The sequence below is a fragment of the Lethenteron reissneri genome, chromosome 43, assembly GCF_015708825.2.
Source record: "Lethenteron reissneri isolate LAM-NWPU_2019-01 chromosome 43, ASM1570882v1, whole genome shotgun sequence".
Lineage (NCBI taxonomy): Eukaryota > Metazoa > Chordata > Hyperoartia > Petromyzontiformes > Petromyzontidae > Lethenteron > Lethenteron reissneri.
Window position 1 is genome coordinate 1,612,865 of NC_083821.1, and position 19,201 is coordinate 1,632,065.

Below are 19,201 nucleotides of genomic sequence, written 5' to 3' on the forward strand. Positions count from 1 at the left end.
GAGTATATTTTTTTGTTTGCATTCTGACCACAAGGATTGTGGTTAATGCAGACATGATTCCTCGTAAAAAGGTTTCAGTTTGGTGTTTTAACATCTCAACCAACTCGTGAGCAAAGAATCTACGACGTTTCAGGCAATGATCCTTCTTCATAGTGCATAGAGAGGATAATACTGGTAGTGACCTCCTGGTTACACCAGCCCACAGGGGATTATTATGTCCGTCCGTCCGTCGTGCATCCAAAAATGGGAGGGGTGGGGCTGGGTGGAGAGGGAGGGGCTGGGTGGGGAGGGGAGGGTGGGGAGGGAGGCTGGGGCTGGGTGGGGAGGGGCTGGGTGGGGAGGGTGGAGAGGGGCTGGTTGGGGAGGGTGGGGAGGGGCTGGGTGGGAAGGGTGGAGAGGGGCTGGTTGGGGAGGGTGGGGAGGGGCTGGGTGGGGAGGGGCTGGTCACCGCGTGGTGCCCTTATAAAACTCAACGTTTAACCTACTCACGCCGGCTTGTGCCCGCCCTCACAGTCGGGCATATTTGCGGAATACACCACGCCGCCGTTGACCCTGGCCATTGACCGAGCAACCCAACGTTCCTACCTGCTCCCTCCGCAGGACAATGTGTTAATAGGTGGATACTGCAGTTTACACCCTGGCGCCTGATAATAATTACATTTTAAACATTCCTCAGTTTATTTAGTGACACATTGTTAACGTTTCCAGGCTTTGTCTGTTGTTCAGTTATCTTCTCATAGTGTCACCAATCATAGGCATACTTTAAAAATAAAACGGTTCATAGGGGAGATATTTTTCCAACTAAAATTTTATCAGGCCCCATGATGCAAAGCACAGTTTCATCCTGCAATGGATATATCGTGGCTAATTATAACGACGAATGCGCAAATGAAATACTCCAAGAACATTGTTGTATTGCTAACGTACAACGTGCATCGCAGTGTCAAGCAGTGGGAAGCAGCAGTAGCAGCAGCTGGTGCCGTTACCCCAAGCACGAGGACTTTCAAACACCTTCAACTGCATCGTCTTGAAACGCACTCAATGCACCGCGGCCGGAGGCTCACAAATGAAAATGACAATCGTGTCCCCCACCTCTTTGACAGGTTGCAGCAACGATTTGCGACCCGTAACCGATGTGAGCGCCAGGCTGCAGATTTGTATACGAAAACCCGAAAAACCGATTCTCAAAGGTAAAATCATTGTATTTAAAACGTAAATATGCTCATAATCAACGTTTTTGGGTTTAGATCGCGTTATTTATAAATGTGTCGTAACCCTCCACCACCCGACACGGCCAATCAGTAAAAAAAAGTGTCACGTTGACAAAAGACAAATAGTTCACTGCTTTAGCCCATCTTTTGTCAACGTGACACTTTTTTACTGATTGGCCGTGTCGGGTGGTGGAGGGTTACGACACATTTATAAATAACGCGATCTAAACCCAAAAAGTTGATTATGAATAATTTTGGTCGCGAAAGCCTACGTGTTAAACGTAAATATGGTTGAAAGCTTTCGTGACTGCAGGAGTTCATATTCTTTGGGTCTTTCGGTAAAGTCACGTATAACAAAACATTTAAATAAAAAACTACCACGTTTAGATTGCAACCCAAGCAATCGTCATCTCTTTTTTCCTCCTGATGACGATTGCTTGTATTGAGATTGAAACGTCGTGATTTTTTGTTAATTTTTTGTTCTACGTCACTTTAACGAAAGACCCAAATAATACGTATACATGGGTTTCTTCTCGATTGTTATACAGTGGTATTGATCACACTTATCCTTGAATTTATGATGCTCTCATGTATATTATTGCTGATTATCCTCGCTTCTTGCGTGTGTTCAGGAGCCAGATGTCAATGTCTTGGACACTTCACGTGGCCTCAAAGTGCACGTGGCCTGGCACAGGCGCGGTGGTGACGTCACCGTCACTTCGTGACGAAGGGCGGCCGTGTTGGTACTGAATGCCGAGGCGGCTTCAGGAGAGTTATCCGACAGCGTGACGAAATGTCTCGGAGCGCCCATCTCTCTTAGCCGAGGGGAACCCCCGATGGCAGCTTGCCCTGTGCGGCACGAGGCGGCTTCAGCACCGGCCTGCAAGAGGGCATTACGCCTGCCGGTAGGGGGCGATAATCCCTGCGTGGGATCCCAATTGAGTAAAGAACTCAGTCGCCAGAGATGGCGGTGACTTGGTGGAGGCTTTTATCCAGCAGGGGCTGATGATGATGATGATTATCATGATCATCATGATGATGATCATCATGATGGTCACGATGATGACCATCATCATTATGATCATGATCATTAGCACAGTGTGGATGAGACGAAACAGTAAGTCTTGTAGACCGAGTCCTCAGCATGCGTGTAAGAAATAAGAATCACGGTCGTAGCGATATAAAGTGAAAAATTGTTTAAAAACCGCCAGCCAACAGCCTAAATGGTGGACGCTTGCCAGTGTGAGTCTGAGTCCAACTGCATAGAAGTTTAATCAGTAACACACCACCACAGGCACACCTTGACGCAGCACTCACCGTAACGGCAGACACCAGCACGACATTTACATCATCTGGCTCCACTGAAGGAGAAATCAAATTAACTTCTGAAGAACAGGACGACACGGTAGAGGGTTCATAGGTCAGGGTACACGTTGGTGCCACCGCAGGTGAAGGCACGAGTGGAGCCAGTGGTGTAAGTGTGCAGGCGGTGCAACTGCACATCGGGGCTCACTAGCCACAGTAGGGCAGGAGCCGGACTACGGAAAGGTGGGAAATTGGACAGGGAACCCCCCCCCCCCCCCCACATCACGATCCTTGCACCCAGTGGCCATGTCAACCGCGTGGCACGACTGCTCAACGTGGTCAAAGCGCATTCAGTGTTCGATACTTTACCGTGAAAGCCATCTCCACCACCGTGTAACATGCCCCGTGTCTCATCATCATCACCACCACCACCACGTCCTCCTCCTTTAGTGCAAGTGTTACAAATGTACAATAACCACACGTCAGCGCCGCTCCTTCGTATGAGGGCGTGATCGGAAAGTCGGTGGCGTGACGTGATGAAAGTGTCAATCGTGTTCATCTCGTGCTGTCTGTCGAAGGACCATGCCGAACTGCCTTGCGATAGGCCCCAATTTGACATCGTAGTGCACTGAAATAGTGATCGTGCAGCAACAAAACGCTCGCAACGTGTTCACTTCTCATAAGCCTTTCAATGTTCCCATGAATCTGGTAAAAATTCGTGGTACAAAGTCCCGCCGTGATTCGTTTCACTACTCGGACCACTCACTCACAGCACACGTCACTTAATTGTCACGAGAGAGAGAAATCACGATTGCAGAAAGTGATTCTTCATCCAAGGCAGTGGTTCTTCGTCTTAAGCTGGGGTGCACCCCCCTGCACCCCCTGGGGGTGCGAGATGCCTGTTCTGGAGGGTGCGAGACGTGGCCGGATTTTTTTCGAAGGTAAATCATCGAAAACACAAATCGAGCACGGGCATGTAAGTACAACTTACTTTGTCTTATCAAACCCCTGTGTATTTATTAACATGATACAATGTTTTTTTTAACGATTCAGAACCAAAGGGGTGCAAGGCTGCAGTAAAGGTTAAAAACCACTGGTTTAAGGAAACTTATGCAAGGCACTGGGACCCAGATCTTGCGAGTCTGGATTGTATCCAGATGTATCTGGGATTCGTACGTTTTCTGCTGTTTCAGCAACACAAGTCGATTTCACACACACACATAACTGCATACCAAATGATAGTCAATATACCACTATCAAACTCCATAATCACTCACCTCTCAACTGCCAGTTCCCTTATTTGTATGTACGTTGAACTTCTTTCGCACCGTACGTAGCCCAACCGTTTTCACCGTTCTCATCTCCTATCGCATTGGCGATAACAACTCTTCCCCGGGCTCTCGCCTGGTTAAATAACATCAATAATTTACATAACCACATTCTCTAGATTATAAGAGATGCCGGAAATTAAGACTCACAACAAACTTTGGTATCGTTTTGAAAAGGAGGAGAAAAAACCCCCCCAATCAATCTCGCAAAAACACGGACAATGCGAGAGAGTGGGAAACAGGGGTGTCACACATCAAGTGGTGAGGTGTGGAGCGGATGCTGCCAAAAGCAAGTAAAGCTTGTGTCTTGGAAAATACGGCGGTGGTGGAAGGGGCTGTGTGGTGGCAATGACGCTGTTGACTGTAATTGATCAAGTGTATTCTAATCTGGTCACTCGTGTGAAAGGTTGAAGCGGCTGTCCTGGCAATCGAGGCCACGTGGTGGACTTTCAGACGCACCCCCAGCGTTGGTTTTAAAAATACAGGAAAAAAATTGTACCGGAAATTGATGCCTTTTGCATAGTTTATGCACTTCAACATTTAAGCTAGAGTATTAACAAATTGCTATGTATGAAATAATAAGCTGATACTATGATGATGATGTCAATTATAAGCGCATTTTTTCATGATAATTCTCACACACGATGTAACCAGCACGGGGGAGTTGAAAACCATGCTGAGGATAGCGGTGACGTCGAATGTTGCTGCAGAAATGTAGCGCAGTGACTTATGGCTTTGCCCAACTTCTTAAGTAGTTTAAATTCCGTCGAAAACCAAAACAACAACAACATCTAAGTAACATTTTATCAATGTGTTGGCTTACGTTGTCATTGAGCCAAGTGTGGTGGTGTATGCCAGTAATCCATCACTTTGGAGGCCAGGGTTGGTGGACCACTACTGCTTTGTGAATCTCTCAATCCTGCTGAGCTGCAACGTGGCCAGAAGATGGCAATACAGCAAGTGTGTTTCACCCAATTACTATATCAGCATTTGAACCCAGGCTGAAATTTAGTGCACACTTTTTTGTATCGATAACAGATTGATTGTTTTCTTTGGATTGGGCCACATAAATGATCTGGCAACATTTCTGTCGTAAGACCCTCCACCACCCGACGCAAGTTTTTATTTATGTATATTTTGTATTAACTCCTTGAGCTGCTTGGGGGCGCTCAGCTTTCGCTTGCTTTTGCTTTAACCTAGCGACGCCACCGGTCTCTTCCTCAGGACATTTCTCAATTCCCCGTGTGCCCCCCCCCCTCTGCCCCCCCAGGTGTTTCCTCTCGCCACAATCGCTCAGCTGAACGATTGCTCGAGTGCGTCCGACTGTCCGCCGGACGCCCCGAACGAACCCTGCAGCTCGCCCTGGTCCCCGAGGGCGGCGTCCGTGGGGACGGTTTCTGCGGCGGCGGCGTCGTCGGCATCGGCCTCGTTGGCGACGGAAGGACCCCCACCCCAGTCGGCGAAGGGGCTGGCGGGCGGTCGCACGGGGCTGAGGTGCTTGCGCAGAAAGGTCCCCCAGAAGTCGCCCTTCTCGGCCTTCTCCGAGTGATCGTCCGCGATCCTGGGGGGTTCAGGGGCGAGGGAGATCATACGAACCATCGTAGTCTCCGGGTCATGAAGAAGCGCGTTGCTTTCTTCTTGGCTTTTACAACTCATTTGATTTTAAAGCTCGGCTTGAGGCTCGTCGACGAGCTTCCTTTTACTCAACGTTGGACTAATTCAGAAAATGGCTTCTAGTTTTTTTTGTGCTATTTTACAATGTCTACGTTATTGAGTTTAAGTTTAATGGGTTATTGTCGTGCTGATACTCTATTTTGGCTTGTACCACGCTTTGAGATCGCTGATGAGAGGCGAGATATCGACTCCGGGAATACATTTGGGGTGCGTCTGACTTTCGAAAGCGGTAATCTCTTATCCGTACAACTTGTATTCCATCTTTTAATTTGGCCTTCTCCCAGTCATAATCAATCCACTACTGGATGATGAAAATCATCAAGCGTGACGGTGATTACGACTGCTGATCACGTAATAACGTTACAAAACACCGCAGTGCACTGACGATGGTAATAAGTAATCATTGTCTACGTGTGTACAGAAGAAGAAATATAATAATACATCCACTAATTGAACCTTATAGCGGGACCCTGGGGTCACGAATAAACTAAAGTCAAAATGGTAATTTATTTTTTTATTTTTGGCGACTCCGTCCCACCGCGCACATGAACGCTGCGACCCACGTGGCACGGATCGTTCTGTTGCCATGTCGTGTTGTCCAAGCGCAGCGGCGAGGACGAATGCGCAGAAGAAACAAAACTTTAAAACTTTGATTAGCGCATCGTGTAGAGCTCATCGCGAGGGATAGATCGCCGTGTCGTTCGCCTTCAACAGAAATAGAATTACGTCGCAACGCAGTTGATGCGAGAGCCGGAGACTTATGGGACCCCGGGGTCCCGCCATAAGGTTCAAGTTATTGGCTGACCTATGGGAGGGGAGGGGAATTGCAGACCCCTCGTTTAATAACGAATAGCGTTTTAAAAGGTTTGATGCTTTTGCCGATTCGTAAGAAAATGGATAAATGAAATCCACAGACTAAGGCTCAAATAAAACGTTATAGACTGTCATCGCCTCGACTGCAATCAACCACTGACCAATGTAACACCGAAGCCGGGTGAGTGTCAGGTTGTGTGGATACAACTGCGGAGCACAGCTCCAGAGGACAACACAAGAGGATGGGAGAGATCATTCCAAGGTTCAGCAGTGCGAGAGAAGCAGCAGGGAGAGAAATGGTGTGACCTGCAGTGTGGCGAGCGAGAGGGTGAGTGGTTAAGTGTAGTTGTGACCTGCAGTGTGGCGACTGGGTGAGTGGGTGGATGACCTGAAGTTATGGTGTTTGAACACAGCGCGGATGAGACGAAACAGTCAAACAAAACTATTTTTATCTTCTTGGTTCTTTCGGTAAAGTCTTTCCGACAGACTTGCTCTTCACCTGAGGACGGCTGCTTGCGTTGTTATTTTATTATTTTTATTATTTTATTATTTCCCTTCTACGTGACTTTACCGAAAGAACAAAGAAGATGAATCCCTGCAGTCACGAAAACTTTAAATCGAAAACTATTTTTATATTTACCGGGTAAGACCCTCTGAGCTACGTAGCTCTTTTTCAGCAGTAACCTGACCACAAATGAAAGCTCAACGAAGTGACTTATCACGTGCACAGTCATAGCAGCCAAACACTCTAAACGCGTGATTCTAAACGTGAAGAAAAAAGCCGGGAGAACGTGGAGAAAAATCCACGTGACCACTGGGAGAGAGACACTCAACCTCCAAATATACAGCAGCAGCAGCAGGCGTCAGGGTCGGGGTCGAACCCACGACCTCCTGCACACCATGCGAGGTAGTTAACATCTCATAGCCACTGCGGCGCTCCAGGGAAGCACGGTCGTAGCGACAGAAGCGTGACAAGGAGGCGGGCGACATGGCCACCGGTGAGTGAGTGAGTGAGAGCGAGCGGCAGGAACGCACGCGGTGGCCTGTGGGCCCTCGTTGTTCGTGAGTCGCTCGTGGTCGCCCAGGCGGTGAGAAAACAGCGTCGCCTTCAGGGCCTTGAGTCCGGACGCTGGTGGCTGCTGAGAACACGGGAAACGAAGAACAGAGGCGCAGGACGTGGGGGAGGGGAGTGTGCAGACGCGAGCGCACGGTGGAGCCGGGGGGGGGGGGTGCGTACGTCACAATTGGGAATGCACCACGAGGGTGAGCAGAGTTCGAGTGGTGGCTGAGTGGCAGGGTGCAAGCAGTACGAATACAATGAGACTGAGTCAGTCGAGGACTTGACCACAGGACACGTGGTGGAACAAGAGGCAACGCAGTACAGCGGTGAACGGGGTACAGTGGTGTACAGGGTATGATGGTAAACTTAGTACAATGGTTAATTAAATACAATGGTGTACAGGGTATGATGGTGAACTTCTTACAATGGTGAACTAAGAACAATGGTGTACTGGATATAATGATAAACGGGATACAATGATGTACGCGGTACAATGGTGTACTGGGTATAACATATTACAGCATTGTACAGAGTTAAGTTTGAGACGTAATACAAATGTAAATAGAGTATATAATCGTGTTAACGCAGTACAATAAGACAACACTGGGGTGAACACAATAGGAGAGAGACACGCTCCGTTATAATTATTGTTTATGATCCAACACCATTCACACCGCGCCATCCCAGAGTGCTTTGCATGCGATAAGAGACTTCCAACTCTTCTCAAACATGTTAGAGGGCACCTCCAGTGGCAGCTGCCCCTGTGCAGCACAAAGTGAACCCAGCAGGGGGATACGATTGCTGATCCCGAGTGAGTTGGTATGATCCCGAGTGAGTTGGTGTGATCTTGAGTGAGTTGGTGTGATCTCGATTGAGTTGGTGTGATCCCGAGTGAGTTGGTGTGATTTAAAGTGAGTTGGTGTGATCCCACGTGAGTTGGTGTGATCCTGAGTGAGTTGGTGTGATCTCGATTGAGTTGGTGTGATCCCGAGTGAGTTGGTGTGATTTAAAGTGAGTTGGTGTGATCCCACGTGAGTTGGTGTGATCCTGAGTGAGTTGGTGTGATCCTGAGTGAGTTGGTGTGTTGCCGAGGAGTGAGTTGGTGTGATCCCGAGTGAGTTGGTGTGAGCCCGAGTGAGTTGGTCATTTTTAGATTTTCACAAAAACGTGGACCACGACACTGACGCACAACGGCCCACTCATTTTCGAATGACGTCAGCGTCCACTGCGAGGCAGACGACACTCTCACTCTCATGGCCAACAACTCATCGCAGTATTAACCAGGGCAGCCTTGCAGACTCGAACCACCACCTCCGCCACCGCCACTCACGTCTCTGTGCTCGCCCGCCCTGCCCGCAGACTCCGCTAGTGCCCCCTCGCTGGGCTGCCCCCCCGCGGCCGCGACCTCTGTGCCGCCGTGGTCACCGCAGAGGCCCGCGCCGCCGGCGTTCAGCTGCGGCCCCCAGCCCGGGAAGGGGCTGGCGGCCTGGGTGGAGCGCGTGACGCTGCTCTGCCGCTTGAGCAGCGCGCCCCAGAAGTCGGGCTTCTCGCTGGGTCTCTCCTCCTCCTCTTCCTCCTTCACCGGCGGCCGCTCCTCTTCCCTCTCGTCGACGCTGTTCGCACCCCCAAGCGCAGACGCAACGAGCGCACGCGACGGTCACACGCTGCGGTGTCCGTCCGCGCACGATCAAGCCGTGAGACTGCGCCGCAGGAACGGTCGCGGTGGGGCAAGAGCATCGATCGCCATCTCGTTCGTTCGTTCACACCTCGTGTGGCGAAAGGCGCCCGATTGAAAACGCGCAGTGGCCGCGCGTTCAACGTCGCCGTTCCGCGTTGCGTGGAATGCTCTGGCGGACAAACTCAACAAGCTCGGCCACTTCAGGCGAGACCTCAAGACAATTTTCGTTTTATTTTACCAGGTAAGGCCCACTGAGCTGTAGAGCTCTTTTTCAGAAGCGACCTGGCCACAAATGATAGCTCAACGAAGTGATTTATCACGTGAAAATGTATTGCAGCCAAATACTCTAAACGCGTGTTGATTCTAAATGTGGATGGAAAACCGGAGAACCCGGTGAAAAATCCACAGGAAGAACATGCAAACACCAAATATACAGCAAGCGCCAAGACGCAATCCATGTCCATGACGAGACAAGAAGACACTGCTGCTGCTGTTGTACATGAGAGATGCTGTTCGCGTGATGTTGGGCTTCTTAAATTACTACTTAGATTACATCAAACATCATCACGTGTGATGCTGCCATGGTCACATGCAACCACTACATGATTACTAAGCTACCACATTCCGGGAGGCTCAACCAAGACGCATGCTGAGCCGGCATTTCCCGTCGCCATCACCAACGCCCACTTGTACATAGCCACGCCTACTCAGCCACTAGCACCGCCCACACGGAGTGGCCTCCCATTGGGCTCTGACTGGATTCGGGCCCCGCCCACGACCCAGGTAGCCCCTTCCACTGTTCAGGTAACTATATATACGTCTATATTTAGGCATGGTGGTCACCCCGTTCAAAACACTACCCAGGCTCGACCCTGCTTAGCTTCCGAGATCTGAGTTGCCATAGCATTGCGTGGAGTGGTGGAGAGGGGGGTGGGGGCACAGACGATCGCCTGACCGCGTGGATTCTGGCTCCTCGTTCTCCGTCAGCCGTTCGTGGTCTCCGTATTTGGGCGAGAAGAGCGAGGTGACGTCCTTCCATCCACGCACGCTCACCCCGTGCACCTGCGCCGGCACAATGGGAAGAGCGCCGCTCCATTCAATGTTAAAGGCTCCCATAGACTTCAATGTTAAAGACACCTATAGACTTCAATGTTAAAGGCACCCATAGACTTCAATGTTAAAGGCTCCCGTAGACTTCAATGTTAAATGCTCCCGTAGACTTCAATGTTAAAGGCTCCCGTAGACTTCAATGTTAAATAGTCCAGAGGTGGGACAAAGTCATTGTTATGCAAGTCCAAGTCGAGTCTCAAGTCATCAAATTCATGACTCGAGTCTGACTCGAGTCCAAGTCACATGACTCGAGTCCACACCTCAGAGGTGGGACAAAGTCATTGTTATGCAAGTCCAAGTCGAGTCTCAAGTCATCAAATTCATGACTCGAGTCTGACTCGAGTCCAAGTCACATGACTCGAGTCCACACCTCTGTTAAATACACCCATAGACTTCAATGTTAAAGGCTCCCATAGACTTCAATGTTAAAGACACCCATAGACTTCAATGTTAAAGTATCCCATAGACTTCAATGTTAAAGACACCCATATACTTCAATGTTAAAGGCTCCCATAGACTTCAATGTTAAAGGCTCCCATAGACTTCAATGTTAAATACTCCAATAGACGTCAATGCCAAAGGCTCCGATAGACTTCACTGTTAAACGCACCCAAATTGAGTTACAAGACTTGAGGATACAATAACGACAACAACAAGAGAGTGAGTTAAATAAAAGCGTGTAAAAAGTGTTGACCTAATTTTCAACTCCCGGTACGTGCAAAGGGACGGAGCTCCCTGGGCAGTGGGTGACGCTAGACCACGAGTGGGTTGTGGCTATGAGAAAGTGGGCAGGGTGGGCGGACGGAGGGCGGGGCTACTGGCTCACGACGTGTCCCGGTTGAGCCATCCCAGAAATGTGGCAGCTTTACAAAAAAGGCCGTCACGAAGTGCACTCACGTGATTGGTTTTGGCAGCGGTGGAAATTCCGTATTGCTGTGGCAGGATACAGCCTTGTGAAGAGGGATAATGACTCTTCACCTCCCCGCAAACTGGTACTTATTTTATCGACCCGAAGTACGATGGCCTCAGTTGACCCTGAACAAGTATGTGAACTTGTGACCCTTCGATGCAGAGGTGAGCGCTCAAATAAGAACGCAACATAAATCGTCACGCGGCAACACAAAACACAACACGTGGGATTGCGATTGTGATGAGATGCAATGGGGAGGAGGTTTGTTCGCTTTACCTTCGAGGCGAGCTGAGTGACCGAGGTGGACACGTCCTCCAGGAGCTTCCCGTCGTTGACCTGTGTGGGGGAGAGTCGAGACACGGACGGCACAACTGTGGGTGTGCAAGGTGCGACGTCCTGCATCGTGAGGTGAAGGGAGGAAGAGGGAGGAAGAGGAGGAGGGGAAGGCGGTGATAGACAACGAAGTTTTTCGTCAATGAGCCCATGTTTCCAATTCACAAATTTGGTCGAATGAGCGTTGTTTATCTCACGTTAAGTAGTTGGGAAAATCTATTTTTTTACGGATAAAAATGTACGTAGATGTTCAGCCCCGTGTCAATCCATGGTGGTTATTTTGACCATACTTCACCACGCTGGTGAGTGCGGGTTGGTAAAAGCAGGGAGTTAAGACGTGGCGGGCATATGAGTAGATCACAACAATGGAATGTTCTTCTGCCCGTAACGTAGCCTGTTATTCCTGGTGGTCACCCATCCAATGACTCTCCAGGTGTATCCATCAAACTCAGGAGGCCGAATTCTGCCGTAGACCTCAGGACGAGCATTGCAAAAAAACAACGTCTGGGAAAGACCGGGCCAACGAAAAATCATGGCGGCCCTTTCCACCAGCAAGTGGCGTGAGCAAGAAGTCGCAGGGCTGTACCTTTTACAAATTCACGCCACCGTCAACGTCACCGTCGCCAGGGCGGCGGTGACGGTGGTGGCGGTGACGGTGGTGGAGTGGTGGCGGTGGTGGCATGGTGGCGGCGGTGAAGGTGGTGGCGGTGACGGTGATGATGGTGGCGGTGACGGTGGTGGTGTGGTGGCGGTGGTGGCTATGTCGATGGTGCCGGTGGCGTGGTGGTGGCGGCAGTGGTGGTGGCGTGGTGGCAGTGGCGGTGACGGTGATGATGGTGGCGGTGACGGTGGTGGCGTGGTGGCGGTGGTGGCTATGTTGATGGTGCCGGTGGCGGTGGTGGCGGCGGTGGTGGTGGCGTGGTGGCAGTGGCGGTGACGGTGGTGGCGGTGACGGTGATGATGGTGGCGGTGACGGTGGTGGCGTGGTGGCGGTGGTGGCTATGTTGATGGTGCCGGTGGCGGTGGTGGCGGCGGTGGTGGCAGTGGCGGTGACGGTGGTGGCGTGGCGGTGGTGGCGTGGTGGCGGTGACGGTGATGATGGTGGCGGTGACGGTGGTGGCGTGGTGGCGGTGGTGGCTAAGTTGATGGTGCCGGTGGCGGTGGTGGTGGCGTGGTGGCAGTGGCGGTGACGGTGGTGGCGTGGCGGTGGTGGCGTGGTGGCGGTGGCGGTGACGGTGGTGGCGGTGGTGGTGACGGTGGTGGTGGCGTGGTGGCGTGGTGACGGTGGTGGCGTGGTGACGGTGCGATCTCGTTTTGCGTCACTCGTCGCGAGCGGATGAGTTGCGGTGACACGGCTGACATTGGAACAATGCTCGCCGTGTCTGGTGACGCTCAATAATTTAGAGCCTTGGTCCGGTGCGCCGTGCGATTCAATCCCCGCCGCGCTTAATTGGCCCAGGGTACGGTTACAGCCGAGGCACCCGGCCCCCCCCCCCCACCTGCGCCCTCCCAACCCACCCCATCTGCCCCCCCCCCAACCCACCCCACCTTTTGGGGGAGGGGGGGGAACGTTTCCGCAGATTTGCGCCGTCCGTTGGCCGGCAACGCAGCCAGCGGTTGTTGCGCTTGGCGACAATTTGTCGGCGTCGCCGGCGTTCGGGTAAGAAAGTAAATGGTGATGTAACATTAACTATTTAATGTGATGCGCACGCGAGGCCAGGGATAACAACAATAAATAAATAGCGTTATCGAAGAGTGGCGGCCGCCGGCGAACATTCTGTGCCCCAGCCGGCGATTGGCATCTTGGCGACAGCCCTCGTTTCTGGCCGAAGCGAGTGGAAAAGGTTTTTCTCTCTCAAAGTCCAGTTCCACATGACTACCCATGCCTCTACATTCGCCGTCTGCGTGCCAATATTTTCCATTCGGAGTTAAATTGGTTTATTGGTGCGTTCCACGCAACCGGATTTTGACAGCCGAATTTTTTTTTGAAGATTACAATTCGGCTCAAAAATAAAACACTCCATTATGAGTCACGTCGTTTATTTATTAATGATGACTGCTTGGCGAGGCCTTCATCCAGCAGTGGATTGATCATGGCTGATGATGATGGCGATGACATCGGTGGCGAGTGATATTTGAAGCACCAGCCCGCAACTGGCTCGCTGATGAAGCGCACGGTACAATACATCAGCTCCCAACGCCAACACGGCATGGGCAGGCATTCATCCAGCAGTGGATTGAAAACGAGATGTAAATGATTACCATTCATTATTACATTCAAATTGCATAACAACTCCAGCTTTTACAAATTTGCGATGCCCAAACGGAAATATGCAGTCGAAACTTGGTCAAACATTTGTAAAGCCGAACACTTTATTCCTAATGAGTGGGCAGCGCCTCTCCGCGTTCAGTACAGACGGTAATCTGCCCGCTACGGCTTCATTCGGGATTTTAAAATCCATTCATCCCTTGTTAAGCAGCGCTTTATTTTACTCGTTTGGCCAAGGAGGCATTGAAGGAGCGTGGCTGTCAATTTCTATGCCAAAGCCTTCGTCTGTAACTGTGAACAATCAACTCTGCGATACAAAGCACAACTACAATTCGGAACGACGTTGGAATCCTGGTTCTCGTATCTGGGGTGGAGCACGCGGGTCCCAGCACGCTGCGCCGGAAATAACTCAGAGTGAAGCAGCAGCAGCAGAGAGGGCAACTGATGGTCAACCACTTACCGATTCACTCCCAGACACTCGCTCACTCACCGTCGGTAAGTCGTCTCCTCGCTACTGCCCTAGTTACTCTGGCCCGAACTCCGCTCATTGATAGCTTCACCCTGATCATGGGATACCTTTTTGCCATTATCAAAGTATTTAAAGTAAGAAGAGGTTTAACCCTCTCTGAAGAAGGCTGAGAGCCTTATCTGAAGAAGGCTGTCTGTCTCTGGTGTAGGCCAATCAGTTTCAAAGACAATGCTTTATTATCATTATTATGAGAGCATGTTTGTTTGCATGTTCACCACAAGTAGTGTTTGTGGTTAATGCAGACTTGACTCCCTGCAAAAGGTTTCTATTTTGTGTTTGAACATCATAACACCACCTGTTTTATTGCCGGAAAGGGTCAAACCTATTCCTATGTTCCACCCTTGCTGAGGATTCGGTCCACCAGATACGACTGTTTAGTCTCATCCGTACTGTGTTCAAACCTTCACCGATTAGCATGATTGGCTACGTACGGTGGCGGAAGAAGATCAACATACATACATCAGCACACTGCAGGTCACAACCACACTCACCCACTCGCTCACTCACTGACCCACTCACACACTCACCCAACCACGCGTTCACCCTTCCACTCAGCACACTGCAGGTAACAACAACACTCGCTCACTCACTGACCCACTCACACACTCACCCAATCACACGCTCACCCTCCCACTCGGCACACTGCAGGTCACAACAACACTCACCCACTCGCTCACTCACTGACCCACTCACACACTCACCCAACCACACGTTCACTTGCCTTCCCACTCAGCACGCTGCAACTCACCTCACCGCTTTTTCTGCTCCACTTCGCAATTCCCTCCTCCCGTCGCCATCGTTTCATTGTCCCCAAGTTCTTGGAATAGCCCCGCTCCATGAGAGGAACGTGTCAGCTCTTATCTCTTACACTTCTAGCAGTGCTGTTTGTTGCTGAAGAGGATGATGATGATGATGATGACGAACAACACAACACTAAACTATAAACTCGTTGTTATTTTACCAGGTAAGGCCCACGCTCTTTTGCAGAAGCGACCTGGCTATCACAAAGTAAAACTCAATTAAGTGGCTTACAACGGGGACATTTATCGCAGCCAAATACTCTAAACGCGTACTGATGTTTATTCTAAACGCGTGCTGATGTTGATTCTAAATGCAGAGGGAACAACCCGAGGACCCGGATTAAAAATCCACGCGACCACGGGGAGAGAGAGAGAGACGCAAACTCCAAATATACAGCAGGTGTCAGGGTCGCGATGGATCCCACGGCCTCCTGTATACCTGGCGAGGTAGTTAACATCTCCTAGCCACAGTGGCGCCCACTGATTGCCTGTTAAACAAACAGCGGCGCGTGCGAACGAGCGAGCGAGGGACGAGCGCACGCTGGCGATGTAAATGTACGCGACGTGATTATTATTTGCCCGGCTCACTCTACACGCCGTGTGACCGCAACAGACGATCCTTATGTAGTGAATCCGTGAATGGTTAACTCGCACGGCGCTCGCCACTGGCACGGCGCCCGATTAACACGACTCTCGACCACCAAAGCACGGGCTGTCTGAGCAACGACGAGGATCGTGATGATGACGACGATGGTGGAGAGTTGGTGGACAATGAACGTTGTGAGTGCCCTGTTAGGGGGGGGGGGGGGCGCACGTGGCCCGAAGGGTAATCGTATCCGGGCGGCCAGCAATGAACAGCGCTGTCACAGTAGTACGAAACAATTCCTAACGCGCGCATATTTTGAGAATCGGACGCGATGTTTGATCGAGAACTCAGAGGTGTGGAGCCAGAGCTCAAAGCCCCTCGTATGTTGGCCTCATCCAGGTGAGAGGCTTGACAGGCAAGAGCCTGAACAGGTGAGAGCCTGATTAGCTGAGGGCCTGGAGAAGTGAAGACCTGAACAGGTGACAGCCTGGACAGGTGATAAACTGAACAGGAAATAGCTTGAACAAGTGAAGGCATGAATAGATGAATGCCTGAACAGGTGAAAGCCTGGACAGGTCAGAGCTTGAACAGGTGAGCCTGATCAGGTGACTCTGAACAGGTGTGAGCCGTGAGGTGATGCTTCAAGGTGCGCTTTCAGCGTCACTTGGTAATGAGACGAAGAATCCGTTCGGAAATCTCCCAGAGCAGGGTGTTCGAGAACGGTCGACGGAAGTGGACACAGCAGAACTACGTCTGAGAAATCCCTCCGTGCGATATTCTGGTCCACACCACGGAGGTCAGAGCAATGCCACCTGCCTTGGCACGCAAGGTAATATTTGTCGCGTGACAAAGCTATACAGTATTTTTTTTTATATTCACGGCTGGAATTTGGCCAAACTAAGTGGAAAGGCGACGACGCACCGTCGGTGTGAAAACACTCCCGCGTTGATGCGAAATCGAAGCCAAGCAAGAACATCTGGAGCAACAGTTTAGGTCCGCAAGAAACTCAAGGGGGGGGGGGGGCGTAGATTCACGAAGACATTTATGACTTGCACAAAATATCAGCTTCAATTCGGGTTCACATCTCCTTTGCGACTGGGCGTTATCCGTAGCCAGGAATCGAACTCTGGTCGGCAGGGTTTACAGCGCGCTGCACAAACCACGGCGCCACCGCTCACTCACCCACGACCCAGCACCTCCGATATCCCCGCACCCCCAATTATCAGGGTTGGCTAAGTACGGTACGAAAGAAGTTCAACATACATGCATGCAACCCGACAAATACATACAAAATACGACGCCTAGTTAATGTGACAACGGAGACTGATTACCGTGCATGCAGAGATTAAATGAAGTTCTCTCAACTTGATGCGAGCAGCCGTAATAACCACAACAACAGCAGGGACACCACCACGGTGTTCCCGATGGGACTGACCGAGCGAGCCAAGCACACGCACCTTCTCGGGAGGAGGAGGAGGTTCGTTCTCTTCCATGCTGTCCTCATTCTCGGACAAGACCCTTGCGATCTTGCTTTTGTACGAGTTCCAGAATCCCTGGGTCATCGTATCGTCTGTCACCCTCTGACAGGTGCTAATTGCGGACGGAATTGCCAATTGCAGGGTGCGCTCGCTGGCTCGGGCAAAAACCAGGGGACGCGGGCAAGCCCCTTGTGGGGCTTTGCGACGTGTCGAATCCTGGCAGAGAATTGGCTCGCGAGGAGGGAGATGTCGCGCACTCCTCGTTCTTATTCTTATTATTCTTCTTCTCTCTACGCGAACAATTTCATAATTCCGCTGCTTGCGTCACATCTCTCTGGGGCTCGCAAGCGGGCCCGCTATTCTTTTCCTTCCTTTAATTTTTCACTTTGCTTTCCTGTAATTCAGCTCGCGGCCAGACCCCCCCTGCGCATTAATAATGACCACGCAGCCCTCAACAGTCTCGCTGGCTGCCGTGCTATGTTACCACTCACCGGTGGTGGTGGCGGTGGTGGTGGTTGAGGTGGGGGGGGAAGAAACCCTTCACGTTAAGAGCCCCCCCCCCCCGCCGCCTGCCACCGCCACCCGAGACACACACTCACACACAGGCATGAGCCGGCCGCTTCAAAATAAAAGTCAGCGAGGCATCGTTTTACTGTTGCCAGCGCCGCGAATGACTCACTCGGTAGCTACCGCCACTGCCACCACCATGACTTCGATTAAAATTGCATCCAATGCCCCCCCCTCCACCCTGACTTGCCCCCCCACCCCCCCCCCCCCCGTGGACTCGCCATCACTGGCCCCAGATGTGTAACTTCGTTGTGTCTTTGCGCGGCGACATCGGAGAGAAATGTAGCCATTTCAAATAAGTTATTTTAGATTTCTGCACCTTTTTAATAACCTTTCCTGAAAGCAAGACCTGCCTTCCAGTGGGTGGCTGCGATGCCGCGATAAAAGAGAGCATTGCTGAACGTGTGCCAGATCGCGGCTTTCGTAATGAAACCTGTCTCACTCAAATACAGGAATGTCCCACCCCTGCCAGATCGTTGCATTACTCACGTAACTCACATCATGTAAATGACTAAACATTACCCGGGCTCAGAAACGTCTCGTGTGTGTGTGCGCCCTTCATCAATTAGCTTTGCCAACGAATTATCATCATCTGCAGCAGCAGAAATGCTCTATCCACTTCTGGATGAAGGCCCTCTCAAGCCGTCACCATCTGTCGTGGCCTCCGCGATGTATAACGATCCATCTAGCAGCTGCACGAGATGGTTCCCAAGCTCAGGACTCCACGGCGAATGTCCGCTCGGGGCGACGTCCCTCCGTTGACCATCGGCTCATGAGTTCTCCACCACCGGACTTGTGTTACTCGCTGTTGCTGCGATGTCTTCGAACGTTCTCCGATGCGCGCGTCTCGCCTCCCGTCTCTCGGCGTAATTCCAAATGGTGCACCTCCCCCACGCTTCTTCGAACACGTAACACATTTTGCAACCTTCCCGTGCCTTTGTTGATATTCACATTTCCGATCCGTATATCGTAGAGGTAAAAAACAAACCCGATATATTACATACTTCCGAGGACAAAATGTCACGTTGGAAATCGTTGCAGAATCCATGCGTATGCGCGGTTTATTTTTTAATCTCTCCCTGTTCATCACCGACGTGGGGCAGATTTTTGCCCAAGTTGGGTTATTTGCAGCTATTTTCTCAAGACGTGAATCTGGCTCCAAGTATGGAAACATTTATCTAATTTACTGCGCTGTCCACCGAGAAAACATGCCGGAGTTTGTCTTTCGCCATCCCAAGGTCATAATCGTTGCAGCATATCAGCGCAATGAGAACGAGGCTTCTGTTGGCTTCAACAGGGTAAACATCCCTGCAAGGTGCTGGTCATGTTGCAGGACTAGTTTTATGCAACGCTATTAATTTGATATTTTCATCCCGATTGCAAAGTTGAATCATTGGTTGCCAGACAAACGCCAAGCTGATACGCAAGACTAAAAAAAACAATTCTAACATACAATGATATTGACTTATTTATCCAGCAAAGCCACGCTTTTTTTCAAGAGGGTCCTGCTACTACATTGCTTTTAAAAATATTTTTCAGCCAATTAACGA

General features: G+C 50.8%; 1 protein-coding gene across 2 annotated transcripts; it reads right to left on the reverse strand.

Annotated features, from left to right (window-relative positions):
• Positions 1-2,465: 2,465 nt before the first annotated feature.
• Positions 2,466-17,548, reverse strand: C43H1orf232 (chromosome 43 C1orf232 homolog). Of its 2 annotated transcripts, none has more exons than XM_061569486.1 (6): positions 17,064-17,548; positions 11,366-11,425; positions 10,025-10,131; positions 8,722-9,004; positions 7,367-7,467; positions 2,466-5,405 (listed from the first exon to the last, which is right to left on the reverse strand). In XM_061569486.1, the coding sequence occupies exons 1-6, from the start codon at positions 17,166-17,168 to the stop codon at positions 5,138-5,140; spliced, it is 924 nt and encodes a 307-aa protein (XP_061425470.1). In that variant the 5' UTR covers positions 17,169-17,548; the 3' UTR covers positions 2,466-5,137. The 2 variants fall into 2 exon arrangements, with proteins under 2 accessions (XP_061425470.1, XP_061425469.1); XM_061569485.1 differs by having other exon boundaries at positions 7,367-7,470.
• Positions 17,549-19,201: the final 1,653 nt, after the last annotated feature.

Bases quoted from the DNA above. Each gene is read 5' to 3' on its own strand.
- C43H1orf232 (XM_061569485.1), bottom strand. From the start codon at position 17,168: ATGACCCAGGGATTCTGGAACTCGTACAAAAGCAAGATCGCAAGGGTC. The intron at 11,426-17,063 runs GTGCGTGTGCTT...TCCCCCACACAG, and splicing joins CTCCTCCTCCTCCCGAGAAG to GTCAACGACGGGAAGCTCCT. The intron at 10,132-11,365 runs GTAAAGCGAACA...GTGCCGGCGCAG, and splicing joins TCACTCAGCTCGCCTCGAAG to GTGCACGGGGTGAGCGTGCG.